Genomic DNA, 23832 nt, shown 5'->3' with positions numbered 1-23832 from the left:
GCCGTTGTAACTTTACTGAGACCTTAGAAGTTATGTCTCAAGGTGGGTATCGGCATTTACGTTGTAGATGTCTATGGGCTCCAGTAACCACTTAACACCAGGTGGGCTGTCGTCCACGCATCTAGGCAATACAAAAAACTACTTACATGATAATCTTCTTCCGAACATCGTGTAGATGCTGTTAGATATGCTACGCCTTTTCGACTCGACGCGGCGGAACGGTGAATCTTCTTGTTTGTGCGCTGACGTGTCTTGTAGATGTGCCTGACCTGATGACATCACAAGCGTTGAAACTCAGCCAATATTGTACAACTTAGGTTACTGCTCGATATTAAATTGAGCTATTGAAGTATTAAAAAACAAAGACTGTGGCACTCGGGGACTGCCGCGGTAAAGCTATTGCAAAGCATTTTTTATCAACTTATGCAATTACAATTAGACAATAGTAATTTAATATTAAAACAATAATAAAAATAAGACCACGCTATATTTATAAACATTAACAAAAGCAAAACATTAACTGTCCCCTTCACACTCATAAGCTAGACCGCGTGAGAGAGAGATGGGCAGACTTTACATGATGTTCATGCAGTGCGACGTCACGCCGCACAGTGGGTCGATACTGTGATTTTAGTGACTTAGGGACCAACTTTGTTTTTTAACAAATTTTTTTACGTAGATAGATAGAGCTCGTTAATCTCAATAATAATGGTTTTGGGCAAAAATTACAAAAACTTTATAGTTTGGTCAGAAAAATGTGTTTTGTGATTTTTTTGTATGGAGCGGGTCACATTAAATTAAATTCCTGCTAAATACCGCGAGGTCCCGCTTTGAAACTTTATTTTCCTTATACCTTGTCTAGTCTACTATCATTTGATGCTATGAACATGTGCATAAAGTTGCAACTCTGCCAAATAAATGGATCGAAAAAATTTAATAAATACATAGAATAAAAACCTTTATATATTTTTTCGTAAGTGCTTTTAAGTTAAATTTGATATGGATTAGTAAGTAAAAGCACGTAATGATACCCATAATCACATAATACCTAACAACAATACATTTAGTAGGTCTCTAATTAAGCAATCTCTCTAATTATTAGGATAGTTAACATTATTTAATGAGGATAATTAGTTAAGCAGCCATTACTGGGTAGTAGAAAATATAGTAAGCATTTGTTTATCTCTGGAAGTATAAAGTGACCATGCTTATTATATACTAACTAGTGTTCGTTTATTCGTACTACTACTAACATCTCGTGATTGTCGTTGTGATCTTGCTGTTTCCGTTATAATTGATAATTTTGTTAACAATTTAGGATTATTTATGATTTTAAGAGAGCAACTACAGTCGCTGTGTGATAATAAAAAAACTCTTTCAATTCCTACAAAATCAAATAAACGTGACCGAAGAGAAAAATGTTGAGCTCCAAAAATTCAGTACGCAATTTTGTTCAAATATAAGTGCAATATGGAAACGAAGTAGTCGCATGTTAGCACAGTTTATAAGAAAAAAATGTGATTGGTTAGAATGTGCAATAAACTGGCCCGAAGGAATGATACCTGAAGCTATCAACACTGCACATGAAAGGCTCGAGATTTCTAATACTGAAGATGTTGAAAATGTACCACCCTCAAATGTACTACAGAAGCCTCGACATTTATTTTTGCACCTCGAAAACCTTTTGAAGAATTGGGATCCAGGCAAAAACGAAGACGCATTGAACAAATTTATCAATCGCTTTCGTTATCCCCGGATGAAATGAAAGCTACTACAATTACTAGTTTGAGAAACACTAGAAATGAAGATGTAGGAGAAATAATGAACCACTTGTCAAATCACCCCGAAGATCTAGAAAAAGTTAATGAGTATTTAATTACAAGTAAAGTGAAAAGTAGTACATATTCTCCTGATAAGGCAATATTAGTTTCACTTAAATTAAGTGGCAGTATATAAACCTAAGAGAAGCAGCAAGTGAAAATGGGTCTGATTTATACCCTTCTTAATATAAAATTAAGCAAGAAAAGACCAAATGTTATCCAGGGAAAGACGAGGTAATTATTACAGAAGAAGGAGCTGCTATTAAAATGCAAGCATTACTAAACTTGGCGCTATATAGGCTTTTAGATGTGATTACTTCGGATTTGGACTCTGCAAGAGAGCTACTGCTTATAAGCAAATAGGCTTTGATAGAGCCCCAGGTCAAAGTAATTATAAACAAAAAACTGAAACAGAGTTTGATGATTCATCTATTTTCATGGTCAGTCTAGTTCCTATAAGGCTTCAGAAATTTGATGGAACAATTGTTTGGGAAAACGACCTCATCAACTTTTTATTGCCGTCCAATAATGTTTAAATTTACAAAAGAAACGCAGTCAACAGTGACAATTATAAAAGCTAGCATAACAGAAGAAATAGAAAGACTTCAGCCATCAAAAATCAAACAAGTTGAAGTTAAGCATCAATTGCACATGATGATGATAGACGGCAAAATAACCTCATATTTTTCAGAAACATTTTCTGCTGTCTGTGATATTTGCAAAGCAAAACCGTCTAAAGTTTTTTGGAGTGACTTGCTTATCAAAGAGAAAATAATGAAGAAATATTCCAGTATGGAATGCCATCTTTACATGCCTGGATAAGATGCATGGAGTGCTTACTTCATATCGGTAAATATAATTTTATTACTTCACAATTTTTTCATCGTATGTAGTTTCCTGTGTGATTATTTTTTATATGACACTTTTTTGTTTGCGTCTTATCGTTTGGACTTCAAGAAATGGGGTTGCAAGGGGGGATGACAAAGAAAAAATATCAATCAGAAAGAGCGCTATACAGCAAGCGTTTAAAAAGGAATGCGGTTTACTTATAGATGTTGTCAAGCAAGGAGTAGAAACAACCAATGATGGCAATACTGCCAGAAGATTTTTCAGGGATGCAGAAGAAACAGCCCGCATAACAGGAATACGTAAAGATTTAATAGAGAGGCTTCACGTGATTCTTCACTCTGTTGCATCTGGAGAGCGCGTTTCCAATTTTTCGGAATTTTTTAGATATACTGCAGAATTGTATGTTAATGTATATCCCTGGTATTATATATGCCTTCGAGTATCCATAAATTGTTGGCACATGGCAGTGATAAATAATAATGAAGAACTTTGGTGCCATTCGTATACGTAAACTCTCGGAAGAGGCAGCGGAAGCTCGCAATAAAGATTTTCGGAAATATACAGAGAGATGTTATTCAAGAATGAGAAGTAGAACGTCGACTAATGAGGATATTTTACACAATCTTCTTTCGTCTTCTGACCCAAAGATCGAAAGGTGAAACAAAATATATAATATTTAGAGAGATTGCATAATTAGAGACCTACTAAATGTATTGTTGTTAGGTATTATGTAATTATGGGTATCATTACGTGCTTTTACTTACTAATCCATATCAAATTTAACTTAAAAGCACTTACGAAAAAAAATATAAAGGTTTTTATTCTATGTATTTATTAATTTTTTTCGATCCATTTATTTGGCAGGGTTGCAACTTTATGCACATGTTCATAGCATCAGATGATAGTAGACTAGACAAGGTATAAGGAAAATAAAGTTTCAAAGCGGGACCTCGCGGTACTTAGCAGGAATTTAATTTAATGTGACCTGCTCCATACAAAAAAATCACAAAACACATTTTTCTGACCAAACTATAAAGTTTTTGTAATTTTTACCCAAAACAATTATTATTGAGATTAACGAGCTCTATCTATCTACATAAAAAAAATTATAAAAAAACAAAGTTGGTCCCTAAGTCACTAAAATCATAGAATCGACCCACTGTGCGCCGCGCGCTTGTTCACAAACACTACACCAGCGCAACGTGTGAATGTGTTGAACGCGAGCTACATGGTAGGCGTAGTGGGGGTGTCAAGTTATTTTCGTTACGGAATATCTTGATTCAGTCGCCGCGCTCAAGGCCCGCGATAGAAGCTATGCAATAGCTCAAAAACATTGCTACATGCACATCACGTGAAACAGAAAGATAAGTTTTGTGGCTTTTTCTAAATATTACTGGCCTAACAGTATAATAAAATATACAAATATATATGGGATATTCGCGAGTATTCAAATTCTAGTCACGCATTTTCATAGCTTTGGAAACGATCCCTTTTTCGCTAAGTCGAAATATGTCCGACAACGTCGGTCGAGTTTGGCCCCCGATGTTCATTGCCATAACAGTATCTATATCATAATAAAATATATATCTAGTTTCGAAACAACGGAGCGCCATAGATACGGTACCGCTCGAGCGCAAATGGAAAAAATATTGCCAGTTTGTTTCGATTTTACTTATTTGCAAGAACATCCTTTTTTTTCTATAGTAAAGTAGTCTGAAGTTAGTTAGAAAACAACTGAAGCGGTTATTGGATCTCATAGAAATTAACAACACGAACATTGCCAACATTCATTGAGATATAAAATCAAAGTATCAATTTGTTTTCAACCTGGCTGGCACTGTGGCACTCTTACAAAATCAAATTGTGACCTCAGAATCATGAGATCAGATCGAATTTTTGGCGTAAACATCATAAAAAATAGCTCCGTACATATGACACGTAAACAGGTCTGTACATTTACTACTTGATTGTTAGTTTAATAATCGACCTTGTGCCTTTAATAACTAGGAATAAATTCAGGGGAATAAATAGTACTGCCCATTGTACTTTTTTTTGTATTTAATGTTTTGCATTTTTATGTATTTTGTGTACAATAAAGCTCTCTTCTCTCTCTCTCCCTCTCCCTCTCTCTCTCTCTCTCTCTCTCTCTGTGTCTTTCGTAATATCTGCGTAAAATAAAATTGACTTACTATCATCGGCTGTCGGCCCCCGCGTTTTCATCAGCGCCAACTCTCTCTGTATGAGGAAGACTCGGGCTTTATCTATAAGCTCGCCCGTGTTCTCGATGCCGTCTGTCAGCTCGTCTATCTCCTCTTTGAGGGTGTGCAGTATCTGTAAAACGATAAACCAGACTATGGACTTTTTTATAGCTTAAATGGGTGGACGAGCTCACAGCCCACCTGGTGTTAAGTGGTTACTGGAGCTCATAGACATCTACAACGTAAATGCCGCCACTCGTCTTGAGATATGAGTTCTAAAGTCTCAGTATAGTTACAACGGCTGCCCCACCCTTCAAACCGAAACGCATTACTGCTGAAATAGACGGGTGGTGGTACCTACTTGTGCGGACTCACAAGAGGTCCTAGCACCAGTAATTACGCAAATTATATTTTTGCGGACCGTTTTATATTTAGCAACAAAAAGCTGTCGATAATTCCTCCCAACCTTATTTTCTGGTGTCAGGAGGCCAGCGCGGTTAGATAACTTTACCCTGGGACAGCCGATGTTACAATGCCATTGAGAGTTCAAGCTCAAAATAGGCAGAGGTATGGCATCCATAGGCACGTTGTACTGTCTATGAATTCTGTTGGCCACTTTCCACAAGTTGGGCCGTGTGGTCGTGCCCGGTGAGATTAAATATGATAATTTTGTAAAAACTAAATGAGGAAGTAAACAAAATAATAAAGCACAATACATATTGACATATTTATATAAGATAATTCACTCTTTGATGGATTCGCCTGAACTGTTAACACAGGTTTCACTAAACATAAAATTTAGTGCTCGTAGGGTCAACCAAAGCAATTTGTTTGCATTGCTAATTTACAAAAACAATATATCATACTATAATCCAATTATCCGAATGTGTCGCACCTATAACGAACTGGCAAGGTTGTCAACTGAGTTGGATATTTTTACTTTTAGGTTAGTTACCTTTATAAAAATGCTCAAGGGCATCCTCAACGTTAGTAATAGGTTAGTAGTGTAATTATTTAATTTTATATCGTGAATAAAATTATTTCCTTACATTATAAGTTAGATAAATTATAATTTGCGTAATTACTGGTGGTAGGACCTCTTGTGAGTCCGCACGGGTGGGTACCACCACCCCGCCTATTTCTGCCGTGAAGCAGTAATGCGTTTCGGTTTGAAGGGTGGGGCAGTCGTAACTATACTGAGACCTTAGAACTTATATCTCAAGGTGTGTGGCGCATTTACGCTGTAGATGTCTATGGGCTCCAGTAACCACTTAACACCAGGTGGGCTGTGAGCTCGTCCACACATCTAAGCAATAAAAAATAAATAAATAAAATAGATTAGTTTTCGTTGTCGTGTTGTTTTGTCGTATAATTGTTAGGAAAGTTGACAAATTCAGCACTATATCTTGTTTTGTCGTGCGCACATAACTTATGTTGCAAGTCAGATTTTGTTTCTTTTTACTTGTCTTTTATGTAAATAAATAAATAAAATCAGCCTTATTGCTATAGCCTTAAAGTGCTTACTTGAAACAACGAGGGCACATTGGGTGGTAGAACGAAGGCAGGACAGAGCAGCAGCGCCGTCAGTAGTGGAGTTGGAAACGAGGCTAACTTCGATATAACTCCTGTTACGAGACAGTTCGCCGTCAGGTCGGATTCGAGTAAAGTTGCTGACTTCTTTAATAAGCTGCTTAGGAGCGGTCCTGTGGGGAATAGGAAATCATTACTACACATAGCGGAAGTTTAGTAGACAAATACAGCGAGTGTGGTCACTGTTGAATCCGTTCAAAAAAAATTGGGCCTTTTTAAATTTGCATATATTTCGAACGGTAACCATAAATTTCACAAATTGATATGGCATTGGAAGACGTGGACAGTCCTTCCACGAGGTGGATCGTCGACATATTCAAGGTCGCAAGGGTCCATAGGAGCGGTCCTTGTTGCGAGCCTTAGAGGAGGCATATGTCCCGCGGCGATTGGCTGATAGTGTGAAATGATCTACTTAACAATTTTTTTTTTAATTCCATTGTATCTTATAAGACTTAAAAGAGCTTTGATATAATAAGCTTCATCTTAAAAATGTCATACTGTGCTCAAACGAAAGTTTCCATTGAGTAAAACTGACCTATAATCGACTCGACACTTGCCCTCCAATTCCTAACTAAAGGCACTTCATACAATCTATTATTTTGTACTTTCTGAAAACTCTTCCTGAACAAATCTTCAGCGAAATTATCACCGTCTTCCTCGCTTTTATATTTAAAGCTTTCGTAGTCACTGCTTTCACCTATCGATACGTTGTCGGCGTCTTTCACGTCACTAGCTTGGTTCATCGATAAATCATCTCGATCTTTCACGTCACTGCTGTCGATATGTTTTGTTTCGTCGCCGTTCAGAGTTGAGAGACACGCCGTCAGAGAGGTCAGACTGTGTTGTTCCTTTTCAGACGTTTCGCTGGTCTTCAACGTATCGTAATCGCTGGTGCAGATGGAAATAAGGCTGTCCTGCTCTTTCGCGTTGGCCTGTGCGTCTGTCTCTCTTGTTTCTTTGTTGTTGTTCGTTTCTCGTTTCGGTGACGTCACGGCCTCGTATCGCGAGCTCCAGTTGCTGCACGCGATCACCCGCGATATGATCGTGAATCGCGCATGACATAAGTACGCGTGGAAGTTACCGTATAGGGTCTCGTTGGGATTCTGAAACAAGCAAATTAGATTTGGCATCGGCAATTTGAAATCTTCAGTGATATTTAAAACCATCTTTACACTTTAATATCGCTTTTTCCACTGCCATTATATTATTTCAAACGTTTTCAATATTTTACAGGTTTTCGTGGCCACGCATATAAAGTCACGCGAAAACCGAAGAAAATAATAAAAAAACAGATGTATTTTTTGGTTAAAATCAAAAAAAATCGTATCTATACTTAATTAGAGGCTTTGAAGCGTCTCTGCCATGCGATAGCCATGGTCATCGGTAACTTAAAATCAGATGGTACGACTCACCTGCCTTTTAAAAGCAATTAAAAAAAATACGCCATAAAATACAGCCAAGTTATATAGAACATAATAATCTGTGTTTTGGTATGACTGCAACTCAGAATGCAGTGGAGACAAACCTACAAACTTTTTTTTTATTGCTTAGATGGGTGGACGAGCTCACAGCCCACCTGGTGTTAAGTGGTTACTGGAGCCCATAGACATCTACAACGTAAATGCGCCACCCACCTTGAGATATAAGTTCTAAGGTCTCTGTATAGTTACAACGGCTGCCCTACCCTTCCAACTGAAACGCATTACTGCTTCACGGCAGAAATAGGTACCTACCCGCGCGGACTCACAAGAGGTCCTACCACCAGTAATTACGATTATAATTTTGCGCGTTTGATTTTTATTGCACGATGTTATTCCTTCACCGTGGAAGTCAATCGTGAACATTTGTTGAGTACGTATTTCATTAGAAAAATTGGTACCCGCCTGAGATTCGAACACCGATGCATCGCTCAACACGAATGCACCGGACGTCTTATCCTTTAGGCCACGACGACTTCTATAATATATATTAATATGTTATGCTCACCCCATAATTGAAATTAACCTCGTTGACTAGATTCTTCATGACTATCTCATCGTGAACCCCGTTCACTGGCCTTTCCTCTTCTCTTCTGAAGTCTAACACTCTCCTTCCGCTCATGTCGAGCTCCCTCACCCACTGTCTCGTCTTCTCTACGGGTCTCGAACAGCATTTCGGCGACAGATCTAAGAAAGCCACCGCGGCCTCTCTGTATAACTCCGGGTCGGCTATATTGTGACGGTGCGGCGGTGACAGGTGGCTCCCGGTGAGGAGATGCTTGAAGATGAGTTCTATAGCCACGTCCTCAGAGTTCAAATCGATTAGGGTTTCCATAAGAGCGAGCGAGAGAAGCGACAACTAAAAAAAAAAGTTTAATTCGTAACCTATTTTTTTATTGGAGTCAATTGAACGATCTGGTTATACTATAAATACTTAAATGTATAATCTACAAACGATGACGTCACACATGAAACAACACATTCTCTTACATATGTATAGATAGCCATAACATATTATCAGAGACAAGACTTGATCTCTATTTCGCCATTCATAAATTATTACAGATTTTTATAGGCTTCCTAGTCATTATTAATATTAATCTAGTTAGGTGTACTAGTTCACGGCTCGCCTTAAGTTGAGTGTATGCTTATAGACATCACAATGCTAATGGAACTTTTTTAGACGAAAGTCGAAGTTTCGATTATATGGTAGGCAGCAACTTGGCTGTGCCCCTGGCATTGCTGACGTCCATGACGGTAAACACTTACCATAAGATGGGCCGTATGCTGGTCTGCCTACAAAGAAAAGAAAAGCAAAGAATAGAAAAAAGGCTAAGGCTTTACGGCACGGCTCCACCAATTGAACTCTTTGATCGTGCAATACCTTTTACTTCACTTTTTTTTCCCTACCTGCATAGCATTAACTAGTAGGTGAGCTCACGGGGCGCAAACCTGACGACGTTGCTAACACGAACCGTAGCAAGAGCCGTGCTTCGCAGAATCCACCACCGGATCGGAAACGCGACCCACTGAGAAGATCCGGCGAGAAACTCAGTGGGCTGTGTCTGAGAGTTAATTTACTCGTCGAGCCCTTCGTCGCAAGCGACGGGTTCCACGAGAACGATGACCGGTGCTTGAGCTACCTAAAAGCACCGTTAGTTAATCGGGAGGATCCGAGATGACGTGTTTTGGGGCGACGTCGACTGCTTTCCATTCTGTCCGCAGGATCGGGAATGACTTCACATACCTGAGAGGTCCCCTCCAGTCGTCTCAGGAGAACATCAACGATCTTGACCTCATCATATTCGTACATGAAGAGGAAATGCAGCACCGCCCTCAGCAGACCGTCTTCGGTGACGCACCGCAGTATGAGCTCCAGGTAGACCATGGCAGTCACTTGCTCGTTGGCGCCACTCTGCAAGTGCCCCGGTTTCGTCTACCGATTGATTGACGTTAGTAGGCTTCGTGTAGGGGGGGAGGTGGCGGCTGAGTGACAGTCGGAGGGGGGATAGGAGCTTTTTACGTGCGAGGAGCAATTAGATACACGAATAAATCAATTTGTTACTACTCAAAAGCAAAACAAAGAAAAATTCGAAATTTAGTTTCGCATGAATATTAGTCTCATAATATTATACCTACATCTTTTTAGTGGAAAATATTGCTTGTATAAGTCTCCCCTGAATTTGGCCCTGTTTTAAATATTCGTGAAAATCACTTGGTTGTATCAAGTTCAAGATCGAACTGCGTCGGGCGTAAGAATACTGGTCTTAACAGCGCCAAAACAGTTGAGTGGCTTCGGTAACACAATAGGGTCGTTTTCAATTTTGCGGCCAAATATATTATATTTTTCATTTTACGCATTTCATAACGCCAACACGGATGACAATTTAAATAGGAACTTTTTAAAAAAGCTTAGAAATCGTACTTCTTTTGTTTTTAATAATGTACAAATATCCAATTTTCCTTTAATATTGTATTATATACTGATTAAATAAAATTGCCGAATTTCAACACGCATTACTAGAAAAATAGCAAACAAGTTAGAATTTGAATTTCGAACCAGTGATACGAATGAGATTTGGGGTAGTTTTTAATGTGTCACTCCTAATTTAACAGTGTTTACGAATATATATATTTACAGGACCACGTGCCTGTTATCATTACAACAAATTTACTGTACTTATAATTACGTTAACATTAAGGTTATGAGAATTAAATCAAATAATTCGCTTTTGGCCCCCAATTTGAAAACGACCCGATAACGTCATGATCATTGATAGTGATATCAGCTTAAGGTCTATGGCCTCACGTGACGCTGGGAAGGTTTTGGGACTGCTACATATTGGGGGGGCTCGAAAGCCTCCAAAAAGGATAAGTATCCGTACGTGGTTTAACAAATTCCACTTTCAGATCAGGGCATGGATTAATTACATTGCACCCGATTGCACTGAATGAGACTTTCGTTTTTATTCTTTCAGCGAGGCATTTCCAGCAACGATATCAAAACAAAATAAAAACACAGAAATGCAAACACAAGCAATAATAGAAGCGATCAAATCGATTACGAAAAACTTTAATGGGAAATGACAAAAAGCGAACGCACAATGATAATATTTTAAACAGGATTACTTACACGAAAACTCTCAATAAACATTAGTTTCTTTTGAACACAGGCAATGTTTTAACTTTAGAATACGTCATTGAAATTGTGGGCAAAGACAATTTTTATAATTTTTTTTTGAAGTGAAACTTCTTTAGGAGGTTTGAGAGTTAAATTTATACTTATATTCGTTACGGCTAGAGAGAAAAGATACAATTTAGGAAGAGCGAGAGTGAGAAAATAGATAGAGCGTCTCGCAAACCACTGGACCGTGGAGAAAGGGACATTACAAGCTAGGACGTTTCTCTTATACACAGCATTCTCTATTAGAGAAAGAAGAGAAATTTAATTTAAGGATGAAAAATGAAGAAAACATCACAAAAGAAGTTTCACTTCTTTTACGTGGACCTAGTTACACACGCACCATTTTTTATTGAGAATTTTCATGTATTGATTCATAAATGGGAGTATATATATGTACTGTCACTTAACCGCGTACATATTATGTTCAATTGCATGGCCCATACCAGATGTTCTTGTCCAAATCCCGTGCGTGCAAAAAGCCCACTGACGTCACTTACGTCAATCAATGTTTATTTACGAATAAATATTTTAAATGAGTCGTCTATTATCAAAGGTGGCAATCTGTGCATTTGGACAAAAAAAAATTATTGATATGTCAATACAGATTGATTTGAATATAATCGTCTCCTTCAAAGAATACGGTTCAAAACCTGCATTAAATAAAGGTTAATACTTAACCTGTTATTTATCTAAGATGTCGTTCAGAAGAGTTTTGTGACTGCCAACGGAATACAAAGTCAATAATTTGTTTTTCTGATTTACCAATAATTGTCCAAAAGTCACATTGCCGGCTTTGATAATAGTCGACTCAAATATGACAACATTTTATATAAAATACACTTTATAAATTTAGCATTCCGTTACATATTCGTGTCTATATAAATGATATCGAGCGGTGCAAGGCTATATTTGGTTTCAGAAATACTTCGCTTAATACGCGACATTTATCTTTGTAATTAATAATAATTGTAAATAGACATGCTCTGACAAAAACCGACTTCAAATAGAAAAAAAAAAGATATTCCAAACCAAATTAATATACACTAAAAACAATCATAACCGAATAATCATCGAAATCGGTTGGCGTGATATTGAGTTATTATTCATCTATATGTCGCGCACGTACTTAATGCAAATTTAAGACTTATTTTTAGACTTATATGGTTTTCTCATGGATACCATTATCAGAACTGGACTAAATTGAAATGGGACCACACGGGAAGCGTCAGTTTTCTAATAAAAAAAGAATCATGATAATCGATTCACCCAGTCAAAAGCTATGAGGTAACAGACATAAAAAAAACATACAGTCGAATTGAGAACCACCTCCTTTTTTGAAGTCGGTTAAAAATATGTTTCATTTGGTATTAGCATCAACAGTTCAAAGTTTTTGATTGAACGTCAAATAAGTTCACTCTATTCAAATAGTTGAAGAATTTTTTTGTTATAGTTTTTTTATTGCTTTGATGGGTGGACGAGCTCACGGCCAGTCTGGCGTTAAGTGGTTACTGGAGCCCATAGACATCTACAACGCAAATGCCGCCACCTATCTTGAGCAAGAGTTCTAAGGTCACAGATTAAACAGTACAACGGCTACCCCACCCTTTAAACCTAAACGCATTACTGCTTCACAAGCACAGACTCACAAGACGTCCTACCACCAGTATTATTTCCAGATTTCAAACATTAAATAGCTCTCCTTTATATAGTCTTTCACCCCTCGATATACATTTTAGATGCACATTATGTATATATGCTTCGTATTAAAAAAGTTAATTTCATTATAATTCATAGTAAAAATATAATATAATATAAGTAATGAAATCTCGCCTCCCAAAACTGAAACAAACACTCGTACGATTAGATTATACATAAATACATATAAATCATTGAACACGGATGATTAACTAGTTATTTCAAATGTGCAAAAAGATCTTCGGTGTAATTCATTTAGAATATAATAATATCGACGCTTGAAAGGCAAACGTGAATGATAGGCAATAACCATATTCGATGCGCAAAAAAAATATATTTCTAGGTCTATTAAAATCATTTCAATCCTACAGCTAGATTCGATAAAATAGAATTTTTTTCAGGTTTTTCAACTTTATATTAGTTTACTGTAAAGTTCACGCATTGTCGCTTAGTCACGTTTGCCTTTCAAGCGTCGATATAGTAATTCATACGCCATTCCAACATGTAGGTATTAAGTATCTCTTTACTAATAATTATCGTAAGTTTCTTGACATATTTGTAAAAATTCTTGACAAGTCTTCTTGGAATAAAATAAAATATTACTAATTTTATATGTATGTATGTCCTATGAAAATTCAGCTGGGTATAGTGACTTTCAAATTTATAGATTTCTGTCCAGACGCTGTTTGATTACAAAAAATGTAATGAAAAGTTGATATATGATTTTAAAACTTATACATAGTGTCGTATTTCAAAACTAATGATAACAAACTGTTAAAACTATATCAACTCTATTAATAGAACTAGTGGTCCCGTAGTACTTTGAGCATTTTTATGGTTCTATTGTCAAAGACTTATTATACTTCTATAATCACAGATTTCGCCAAGAGTACACTATAGACAAATAATATTAAAGACAAACAATGTTAATCTATTCTCAATTTGAGTCAAATACATGGTAGTGTGTGTGATGTGTTTTTTTAATTGATTTAATGTATTTTAATACATAATTATTGTGTGAGAAATTTCATACTTCTCAGTCCGCGCAATTTTCTTAAAAAAAGGGATCCAAACATTTTTGCTTCACGTATTAATTTATAGATATCGCGTTTCATGACGTCACTACGATTGCGTTATCAGTAAAGAGAGCTCAATCGTTATTAATATTGCAACACAAGGTCCCGCCAGCCCCCAGTAGCCGCTGACACATACCTGCAGTAGAGCCGGACCCAGTACTGGCACCAGGAATCCTTGGTACAGCAAGTCCAGAAGATGCTTCTTTATCGATGCGTGGGCTACCTAAAATATTAGAACACTCTATTTACAGGTAGTGTTCGTTGAACGATCGAAATTCGACCGTACTAACTGATATCATAAGGTTTAAATTAATTTTATGCATGACATTTCCTCTTTTGTTTTTGGTTACTTCGTAGGTACCTATGATAAATAAACCGGTTTATTCCAAATCAGTTTTGACTTTTTGACTGATTACACTTAAATTTCATCTACGGATACAAAACCAATTTAAAAAAATTATACCCAATTTCTAGTTTTATATTTTTTAAGTCCTAGGTGCGGGTAGGTACGTCCGGCTAAGTTTGCTAAAAGCGGTATTTTTAACGACGGAGCCTAGCTGTTACGCCAATGAGGAAAGCACATTATAATCTACTACCCACCTGCAGCTTTACTTGCATTTTAAATAGTGAACTCCCCGCCCCCTTCACATACCCCCCAGTTCAACACAGTTATTTCAAGTATTCCCATGAGGAATTTCATCAAAATCGGTACTAATTAAGCTAACTAAGCTTCATATTTGTATATTTACAAATATATTTATATGTTATTTGTGTATGTATATATGTATATATCAAAGCGACAGGTACACCGCGTGCAATTCGTTTCCAAATGGTTTTTGTCCATGTTGTCTGAAAGAGACCGCTCTTAGCGACAACACCGCCAATTGTACTTTTTTGTATTTAATATTCGTATAGTTTATTTATTTTGTATACAAAAAAGAATTCTCTCTCCCCCCTCCCCCCTCTCTCCATCTCTCTCTCTCTTTCTCTAACGAAGAAACAACAATACCTGTGCAACAGCGTTACAGAACTCGAGGGAGTCGATGAAGAGCGTCAGTTTGTGCACGTGGTTGACGTCATCAGAAGTCAGCCGGTAGACGCCCTCGTCCAGAGTCCGGGGCAGCAGCGAGTACAGCCCGCTCAGACCTGCAACGTTGCAAAACCACCATAGATAATACACATTTGTATTTTGAAGTCGTCGTGGCCTAAAGGATAAGACGTCCGGTGCATTCGTGTTGAGCGATGCACCGGTGTTCGAATCCCGCAGGCGGGTACCAATTTTTCTAATGAAATACGTACTCAACAAATGTTCGATTGATTTCCACGGTGAAGGAATAACATCGTGTAATAAAAATGAAACCCGCAAAATTATAATTTGCGTAATTACTAGTGGTAGGACCTCTTGAGAGTCCGCGCAGGTGGGTACCATCACCCCGCCTATTTCTGCCGTGAAGCAGTAATGCGTTTCGGTTTGAAGGGTGGGGCAGCCGTTGTAACTATACTTGAGACCTTAGAACTTATATCTCAAGGTGGGTGGCGCATTTACGTTGTAGATGTCTATGGGCTCCAGTAACCACTTAACACCAGGTGGGCTGTGAGCTCGTCCACCCGTGTAAGCAATAAAATAAAATAAAGCATTTCCAACGTAAATGCGCCACCCACCATGAGATATAAGTTCTAAGGTCTCAAGTATAGTTACAAGTATATATACGACTAGAGGAACATGTATTTGTAACCTCACGATTATTATTTCATTTTAAATAGGCCATGACGATTTCAAGTGACTACGATCAAATCAAATAGTCAATAATCCGTTTAGTAACGATGTCATAAACGATCGAAACGAGCATACCGGTGGCCAGGACGGGGCAGGTGTTGCCAGCCAACATGTAGTCCGCGAGCTGGTCACACCGGGCCGACATTTTCGCGCAGAGCAGTAACGCGTCGCGCGCTGCCGAGCCCGTCCTGCCCTCCCGGTGGACGGAGGACAGCAGCAGACGCACTAATATAAACCTGCAACGTAAACATACTGATAAAGACAAACGTGTCATAGACATTTACGAAGTTTGGGAGAGGCGTATGGTCAGGCGAAGTCTGTGGGCTATTAAAAAGAAAAAAACACGAGTAAGGTCTGTGCTATAAAATATCCAATGCCATGAACTTATCAATATTGCAATTCGAATGAAGAGCATCTTATAACAAACAAAATCATAAGTACGCATCTGAAAGGGGAATGCCCATTTCAGGCCCAAAGCGGACAATAGATTAGAGAAAAAATACTTAGTGCATTAATTTTGTCATAAATAAATATGCATTTACTTTCTTCCAAATAAGCGCCACTACAGTTTACAATAAGTAGTTTAAAAAAGTAACTCTATAGAATAAACAAGGTTTTTTATTTTTGCGGGAAAAATATTGCCAGCATCAAAACATTTTACGTATTAAGTAAACATTTTAAGTATATAAATAAAACATTTAAGTACTATCATTAATCAATCGACTTTAATAGATTATAAGCACATAAAATAACATCAAAGACCCATTACCCATACCCATTGGACTTTAACTTGTAACTATACTTGAGACCTTAGAACTTATATCTCAAGGTGGGTGGCGCATTTACGTTGTAGATGTCTGTGGGCTCCAGTAACCACTTAACACCAGGGTGGCTGTGAGCTCGTCCACCCATCTAAGCAATAAAAAAAACTTTACTAGTATTGTTATTTAAATATGTACAAATAAAACAAAAACATAAAAAATGAAAAATAATGTGTACTCGTAAAAAAAAAGGTTAAGAAATAAATCAATTAGGTATCGGTTATTTAAAAAAATAATCGATATATGAATTTCATGTAATTATTTTTCTTTATACTGACAACACTGAATTTAATCTGACCGACTGACACATCACAGTTCGCTTGCTGCTTGTTCTTGCGTTCAAAATGGATCTGTTTTGTTTTTTCTTCGATTTATTTTACTTTTATCAATAACGTTTCATACTACGACTGAAAAACATTGTGTGAATTGTGGTTTTAACCTGACCGGGATTTAAAACCGTGTATATGCTCTCCTGTGAAGTCTTGTGCTATTTTTAGATGATTTACTAATTGTGTATGAAGATGAAAAAAATATAGATATTTAAAAAAGTATGTGTGTTTTTTATACCCTAATAACTACAATTGGATAAAAATACATTAGGAACATCTTAAACATTAAGAAAAGAAAAGTTCTTGAAATCCGACATTTATTTATATAGAAAATTAACCTCAAAACGAATTTTTATTTTTATTATATTTTTTATAATAGTGGCGTCAATTTTAATATATTTTTAGCAACGGCTTAATAATTTAAAAAAATAAAAAAAATACAAAAGTGGGTAGGAACGATCGACACAGAATATTAAATCTAAGACAAGTGAACGCTGCGCGCGCTTCCAGCAAAAGTGATCCGAGGTGGCGTGATGTCCCCGCTGGTCGGTCGGTTGCCCCTCCAGATGACGAGTTGCCCCTCCAGATGACGTCACGAGTCCACGTGAGTGCTCGTCGTCAATGGCTCCGCCCATAGACTTTGACTTAAGAGGGAGTCGCCTCTAATACGGCCTCTCCTGACTGGTGGACGTCCACGTTCACCTCGATGTCATGACCGTCTTCAATCTCTGACGATGCAGGACTCACTGTGTGCACAGCGTTGCTATCGGGGTGTTCTATGATATCGTCATAGAAATAGATTGTTTGCATTACAATCATGATTTTGGTACCATGAACCATTAGTAAAAGTTAGTAGTTTTTGTGAGCATTTTACATCACATTTCAGTGTGTTCATGTATAGTAGGCTCTTGTTGAGTTACGTTAGATGTACTGACGACACGGCACTGTTACCATATCGGGTGTATAATATACTGTGAGAGTAAAGTCTGTTTGACATGGCCAAGTTAACATGTCAAGCTAATACACTCGTAACGTGAACTGCGTTACCACGTCACACCTTTACGTGAACTGTGTTACCACGTCACACCTTTACGTGAACTTTGTTACCACGTCATAACATATACGTGAACTATGTTACCACGGTACAACATCTACGTGAACTATGTTACCACGTAAATCTCTGCGTGAACTATGTTACCACGTTACAACATCTACGTGAACTATGTTACCACGTAAATCTCTGCGTGAACTATGTTACCACGGTACAACATCTACGTGAACTATGTTACCACGTAAATCTCTGGAAGCATGCAGTCAACCCCAAGAATGTTTGACATTACGCGTCACTGGTGACTCAACTAGTGCCTGAACCCTACGAGGACTCGGCCTAACCTGACCTCCACCAAAAATTAAATCAAATCGTGAATCTGTAGACTAGCGTTCGCGAGTCAACCAGAGGGCCCATTATGCCCCGTATCATTATTAAAGTTCCGAGTTTGTCAGTCAGACCTCTGACCATCTTAATACAGAGCAACGATCTCCTGGCGCGCTCGACGTATGAGGCAAAGCAATCTGATGCTAATTGCATAGCATTATAAAGAATATTGGCATACTCTAACTTTCGCAGACACAACGGCTTAAAGTCTTTTACGAAGTTACCCCACGTCCGGTCACTAGACAATCACACATGTAACCAAGTACGCTCATCACTCTTAAGACAGCCCAAAACTCGTGACAAATACTCAGTGCCTTCCCAGTTAAGGATCTAGCCCATTCTACTTCCTTACATAATGTGTCTATGTATTGCACGGCAGGGTAAAACTTAGAAATAAAGTAACCATGAGTTCGATCTGAATTTACGAATCTAATGGATTCGGTTAACATCCGTGCTGATGTGGTAGTTGCCTTTTTATTGTCACAACGCGTGGTGGAACTATTTTACATCTATTCTCAAACGCGGGTACAATCGACACGGCGATGGAACAACACGGCGTCCCGTTTGCATGATCACCGACCTGGACAGTCGGACTGTTGTCTAATTGACGTATTGATGGAGTGTGCCGACTAGTAACATTTTGAACCCTTCGAATGTTATTTCCACCCATCGAAACTGAGCATTCAGTCTCGAGCATGTTCTATCGCGTCAATAAAAATAGACCGTAAGGTCGGTTGTGATAAAGTCGTTGAGCTAGTTACTTGGTGATTTATTACATTTCATAAGAGGGTATCCGACAAAAAAAATCTACTTCGCACCAAGAATCGATATCATTAACGCTGGGGTCAAAATTAGAAATATAAAAATGGTTCGACCTTACTTTGGACAGTGCACTTAATGCTCCGATGATCCTGTCTGTAGCGTCGTACGCGCGGGACTCTGACGGCGGCGGTGATGTGATTCCCAACGCCACCACGGGTCCGGCGCCACCACCGTCCGCGGTCGAGGGACGTGCGTCTTCTATCTGCGACCCTAGCGGGCTCGACTCACGCGCAACGTTCACATTTGAGTTTTAAGCAATTAAACGCGCCAATATTATTCTCCAATATTGGTCTCGAACATTCGGCGAATGCGAGTGTCCTCCTACCCTGCTTCCAGTTACACGTATATCGGTCATTACGTTGTTAATTTAATGCAAATTTTAAAAATAAACTGTACGCCAGGATAACCCAAAAGCGGATAGGGCACAAGCCCTATCCCACTTCTGATTTTAGCAACGGCTTAATAATTTAAATAAATAAAAAAAATACAAAAGTGGGTAGGAACGATCGACACAGAATATTAAATCTAAGACAAGTGAACGCTGCGCGCGCTTCCAGCAAAAGTGATCCGAGGTGGCGTGATGTCCCCGCTGGTCGGTCGGTTGCCCCTCCAGATGACGAGTTGCCCCTCCAGATGACGTCACGAGTCCACGTGAGTGCTCGTCGTCAATGGCTCCGCCCATAGACTTTGACTTAAGAGGGAGTCGCCTCTAATAATATATTTTTTAGATATCCAATACATGTAAGAATTTGAATCAGTCCATTTTTATAGTAATATTTGATGTCCATCTTGGGCCCAGCGCACTATGGAGAGTGGGCATTCCCCGTTAAAGCGACAATAAAATCTAAAGTACATGGTAGATGCAACGTACTCACATCGTATAATGCTTGTTTTTTTTTTTAATAGATTTTCCTGAAACGGACGGTTAGCGTGGTATAGACATGTGATGCGTAGATAAGAGATGCATGTGACTGGGAGATGTATGGAAATGGTAGTGCAAGATAGAGGTCGACCGAAGAAGACATGGATGGAGTGTGTGAATGACGATATGAGAGAGAGAAGTGAGTGTTGAGATGACGGCTGATAGAAGAGAATGGAATAGAAAAATTCGCTGGGCCGACCCCACCTAATGGAATAAAGTGGAGAGAATTGATTTTGCTGAACATTTCAATGTCGGCATCGTATCCTACAATAAAAGAACACAACTTACTCAGATTGAGAACGCTCGTGTGTGTGAGTCGTCAGGAAGAAGAGATCGATGAACCTCATATTCTGCATTAAGGCGACGCAGATCTGATTCAACACTTTCACTAGTTGACCTGGAAATTAAATACACGCATTAATATCGTTGCCTCTGAAATGACTCCAAATAAATAAGGGAGGGCTATCATGAATCCGCTCAATATATTTCTTAAAAATACGAGGTTTTAATTTTAATTAAACACCCGCTGTACTACTGCGTTTGGAATTTCGAATTTTTCGGTCAAATTCCGAGGAAAATAGGTGACCATCTTGAAAGACTACCATCACCAGTAGAATGGAAGAAAAGAGGCCTATGGGGCGTAGTCCCATGCGCAGGTCCGATCACATTAAGACGACATTGGACTCCAGCATCAATGTCCCTATCCACTGCGCAGAGCACAGGAAGGAATGGAAGAGCACTCCGTAAAGGTCACGACCCTCAGCATTGAGGAACTCGACGCAAGGAGGATTATTAATGTCCATGTTAATAAAAAAAATAACCGAGGAAAAGTCACACACGATCATCCGGCCCGCAACTATTGGTGATAGGACCTCTTGTGAGTCCGCACGGGTAGGTACCACCGCCCTGCCTATTTCTGCCGTGAAGCAGTAATACGTTTCGGTTTGAAGGGTAGGGCAGCCGTTGTAACTATACTTGAGATCTTAGAACTTATATCTCAAGGTGGGTGGCGCATTTACGTTGTAGATGTCTATGGGCTCCAGTAACCACTTAACACCAGGTGGGCTGTGAGCTCGTCCAACCATCTAGCAACAAAAAATAAAAAAATCTAGGATTCCCTGTTCTGTGGAAACTAATAACTCGATGTACCTATATAGGTTTTAATATACATATCGATAGGTGAAAGGCTATATTTTGGTTTTGTAACTTTACAGGAGAGCCAAATTAAGTTTATTTAAACTTAATTAGGCTCTTTCCTCCTTGATGAATTTTATTTGTTATAGATACAAATAAAATTCTTCAGATATTCGAATGGGGTAAACTTGATTGAAGTTCAATTAAAAACATCGAACCGTTGATGCTAATACCAATTAGCTTTTCACCCTTAGATATTTAAATACTTAGACGAAAACAAACAGACATGTCACACAAACGTTTGTCTGGTATGGGGATCAAAGCTACTAACTACCCACGCCGGTAAATAATCATTAGACAAATTCTTCAACGCTGCGGGTTTGATGTTTTTCATCACACCGTCATATTGTTCCAAGGTTTGACATACTACGGGAGTTCGTCTATGGTCGGTGACCCTCTGTTGAGGAGGAGCTTCGAATCAATACTCACTTTCTAAATTAGGAGGCGGCAATTCATTTCTAAAACCACTGAGCAGTTTCAATAATGGCCTGAGAAAGGGTTCGGCTCCGATTACCTGAAATGATTTTTTTTAAACAAAAAAAAATATCAAAATTAAAACATTATGGACTTTAATTGCAATTGAGTGGATACTGCTATATTATGTGTAAGAATAGTAAAAATACAAACAGAATATGCGAGCTAAAAATTAAAATCATATTTTTTATCCAAGTCAGGATTATTATCCTTCTCTTGGTTGCTGTAGATACTGCCTTGAATTTTGACATAACTACTATTGATCTGACTGGTAGTGATGCAGAGACCTCAGAGCGCTCCCAGTTAGTTTTAAGTAAAAATAAAGTAAGGAAATATGTTAAAATTAATAAATTAATATATAAGACTCAACGTAAATTGAGAAATTACAAGTCTCAGGATTACATCAAGCTCATTTGCAAGCAGAGAACTTCACTTTCACACCAGGTTGCTGTATTGACTGAACAGAGTCAACAAATTCATCACAAACACTTGAAAGAAATAGAATGTTTATCTACACAAATAAACAATTTAAAGTCAAGTTTAGAGAACATTACATTAAACTATGAACTAGCACAGAGGGACATTAGTGAGCATGTGTTGGCAATGGACAATTTAATTGATACTTGTAATTATAATCAACAGCGTTTTGACTCTTTGACAATGCAGTACGCTGAATGTAAATGCTCTGCATCGGGTTGTCAGGAGCTACCACATGTTGAAATTCAAAAACATAATGTGTCTACTCTTTCAGTACTAGAGTCTCAAAGCAATGATATTATGAAGGCAGCACCTATCTGTATACCTACTACTGCATCTTCACAAGTTTCTAGAGAAGACAAAATTAAAATTAAAATTTTTAGTGATGAGCTGGGGAAACAGATGGGTGTGGCATTACATGACCTTTGTTTTGGACAACATGTGATTAATTACTGTATGCCAGGTACTAATCCAGCACAAATATTTGATAAGATTTTAAATACCACACATTGTCTAAACACTGTTATAATAATTATGTTAGGGAGGAGAGAAAACGTTAACCAAAAACAAATTTTGCATTATGTTGAACAAGTTAATATGTTAAATATTAAAAAACTTATTATGTTCACTTTTCCTTACTTGCAAGACTTACCGACAGAAAACAAAATTAGATTTAATATTAATAATGCAATTTATAATGCTTTTGATAATAATAACTGCACCTTGACATCCAAAAAATATGCATTTAAATTAATAGACATAAATAATATAATAAATTTTAGAAATTTATGGACATCAAAAAATTACTTATTTAAATTAAGTAATAAAAATTTTAGACAAGTAGCAACATCGCTACAGTATTTTATACACAATTTCCTAGCTATAAATTTAGCTAAAAAAATACCTGCTTCTATTGAGCAGGAAAAAAATATGACATGTTTTAAGACTTTGGAATCTGCTTCCAATTTAAATTAATTAATAAGACAAAAGAGTCACACTCTTGCAATTACAAATCAATTAATACAACTAGATTATACCCATCAAAAGACGTTAACGTTTCAATTATTAACATATTCAATTTGGTGCATCAAAATTTACAAGGGATGATGGGTAAAGAGCTAGAAATTGAAATGTTTTTAAATATGCATAATATTAATATATTCTGTGTTACTGAGCACTGGTTTAGAAATTATGAATTATTGTTTAATTTTAATGATCACCAGTTGTCAAGTTCCTTCTGCAGAGAGAACGCTATTCGCGGTGGCTCACTGATTCTCGTTAGTAAATGTTTGAAATGTAAGGAACGAAAGGATGTAGTGGCCCTCTCTGTTGAGAGAACTATTGAAATTTCCTGTGTTGAGCTTGAGCACCTCATTGTTGTCTGCGTCTACAGACCTCCTGATGCGTTATATGATTCTTTTGAAAATATTTTGGAAAATGTATTGCTGAAACTTTCTGTTTCTAATAAACAAATTTTTGTATGTGGTGATTTTAATATTAATCTTTTAGAAAACACAAATACCACTATTAGATTCAGAACACTGTTAAAGTCATATAACCTCCCAAACTTATTTTTAGAGCCTACTAGGACAACGACCACATCGGCAACATGTTTAGATAACATATTTACAAATGTAACACCGATTAACAAAAAAATTATTAATCAGTTAACATCAGATCATAGTGGACAA

At 37.7% G+C, this 23832-nt stretch overlaps 1 protein-coding gene across 2 annotated transcripts in view; it reads right to left on the bottom strand.

Annotated features, from left to right (window-relative positions):
• The window catches only part of LOC101744116 (FHIP family protein GF15501), a 40496-nt gene that overhangs the window by 4756 nt on the left and 11908 nt on the right, over positions 1 to 23832 (bottom strand). The window contains exons 5-15 of one of the 2 annotated variants that reach the window (XM_038012091.2): positions 21620 to 21704; positions 20285 to 20393; positions 15743 to 15903; positions 14900 to 15036; positions 14027 to 14113; positions 9683 to 9871; positions 8444 to 8794; positions 6993 to 7560; positions 6392 to 6570; positions 4859 to 5000; positions 147 to 269 (exon numbers count right to left, since the gene is read on the bottom strand). In XM_038012091.2, the coding sequence (XP_037868019.1) occupies positions 147 to 269; positions 4859 to 5000; positions 6392 to 6570; positions 6993 to 7560; positions 8444 to 8794; positions 9683 to 9871; positions 14027 to 14113; positions 14900 to 15036; positions 15743 to 15903; positions 20285 to 20393; positions 21620 to 21704 (2131 nt within the window). The remainder of the gene's footprint in view (positions 1 to 146; positions 270 to 4858; positions 5001 to 6391; positions 6571 to 6992; positions 7561 to 8443; positions 8795 to 9682; positions 9872 to 14026; positions 14114 to 14899; positions 15037 to 15742; positions 15904 to 20284; positions 20394 to 21619; positions 21705 to 23832) is intronic. The other variant, XM_038012092.2, reaches the window with a different exon arrangement.

Source organism: Bombyx mori, chromosome 7 (genome assembly GCF_030269925.1).
Source record: "Bombyx mori chromosome 7, ASM3026992v2".
Lineage (NCBI taxonomy): Eukaryota > Metazoa > Arthropoda > Insecta > Lepidoptera > Bombycidae > Bombyx > Bombyx mori.
The sequence above is the reverse complement of the archived record's forward strand: the minus strand, read 5'-3'. Positions and strand labels throughout refer to the sequence as shown.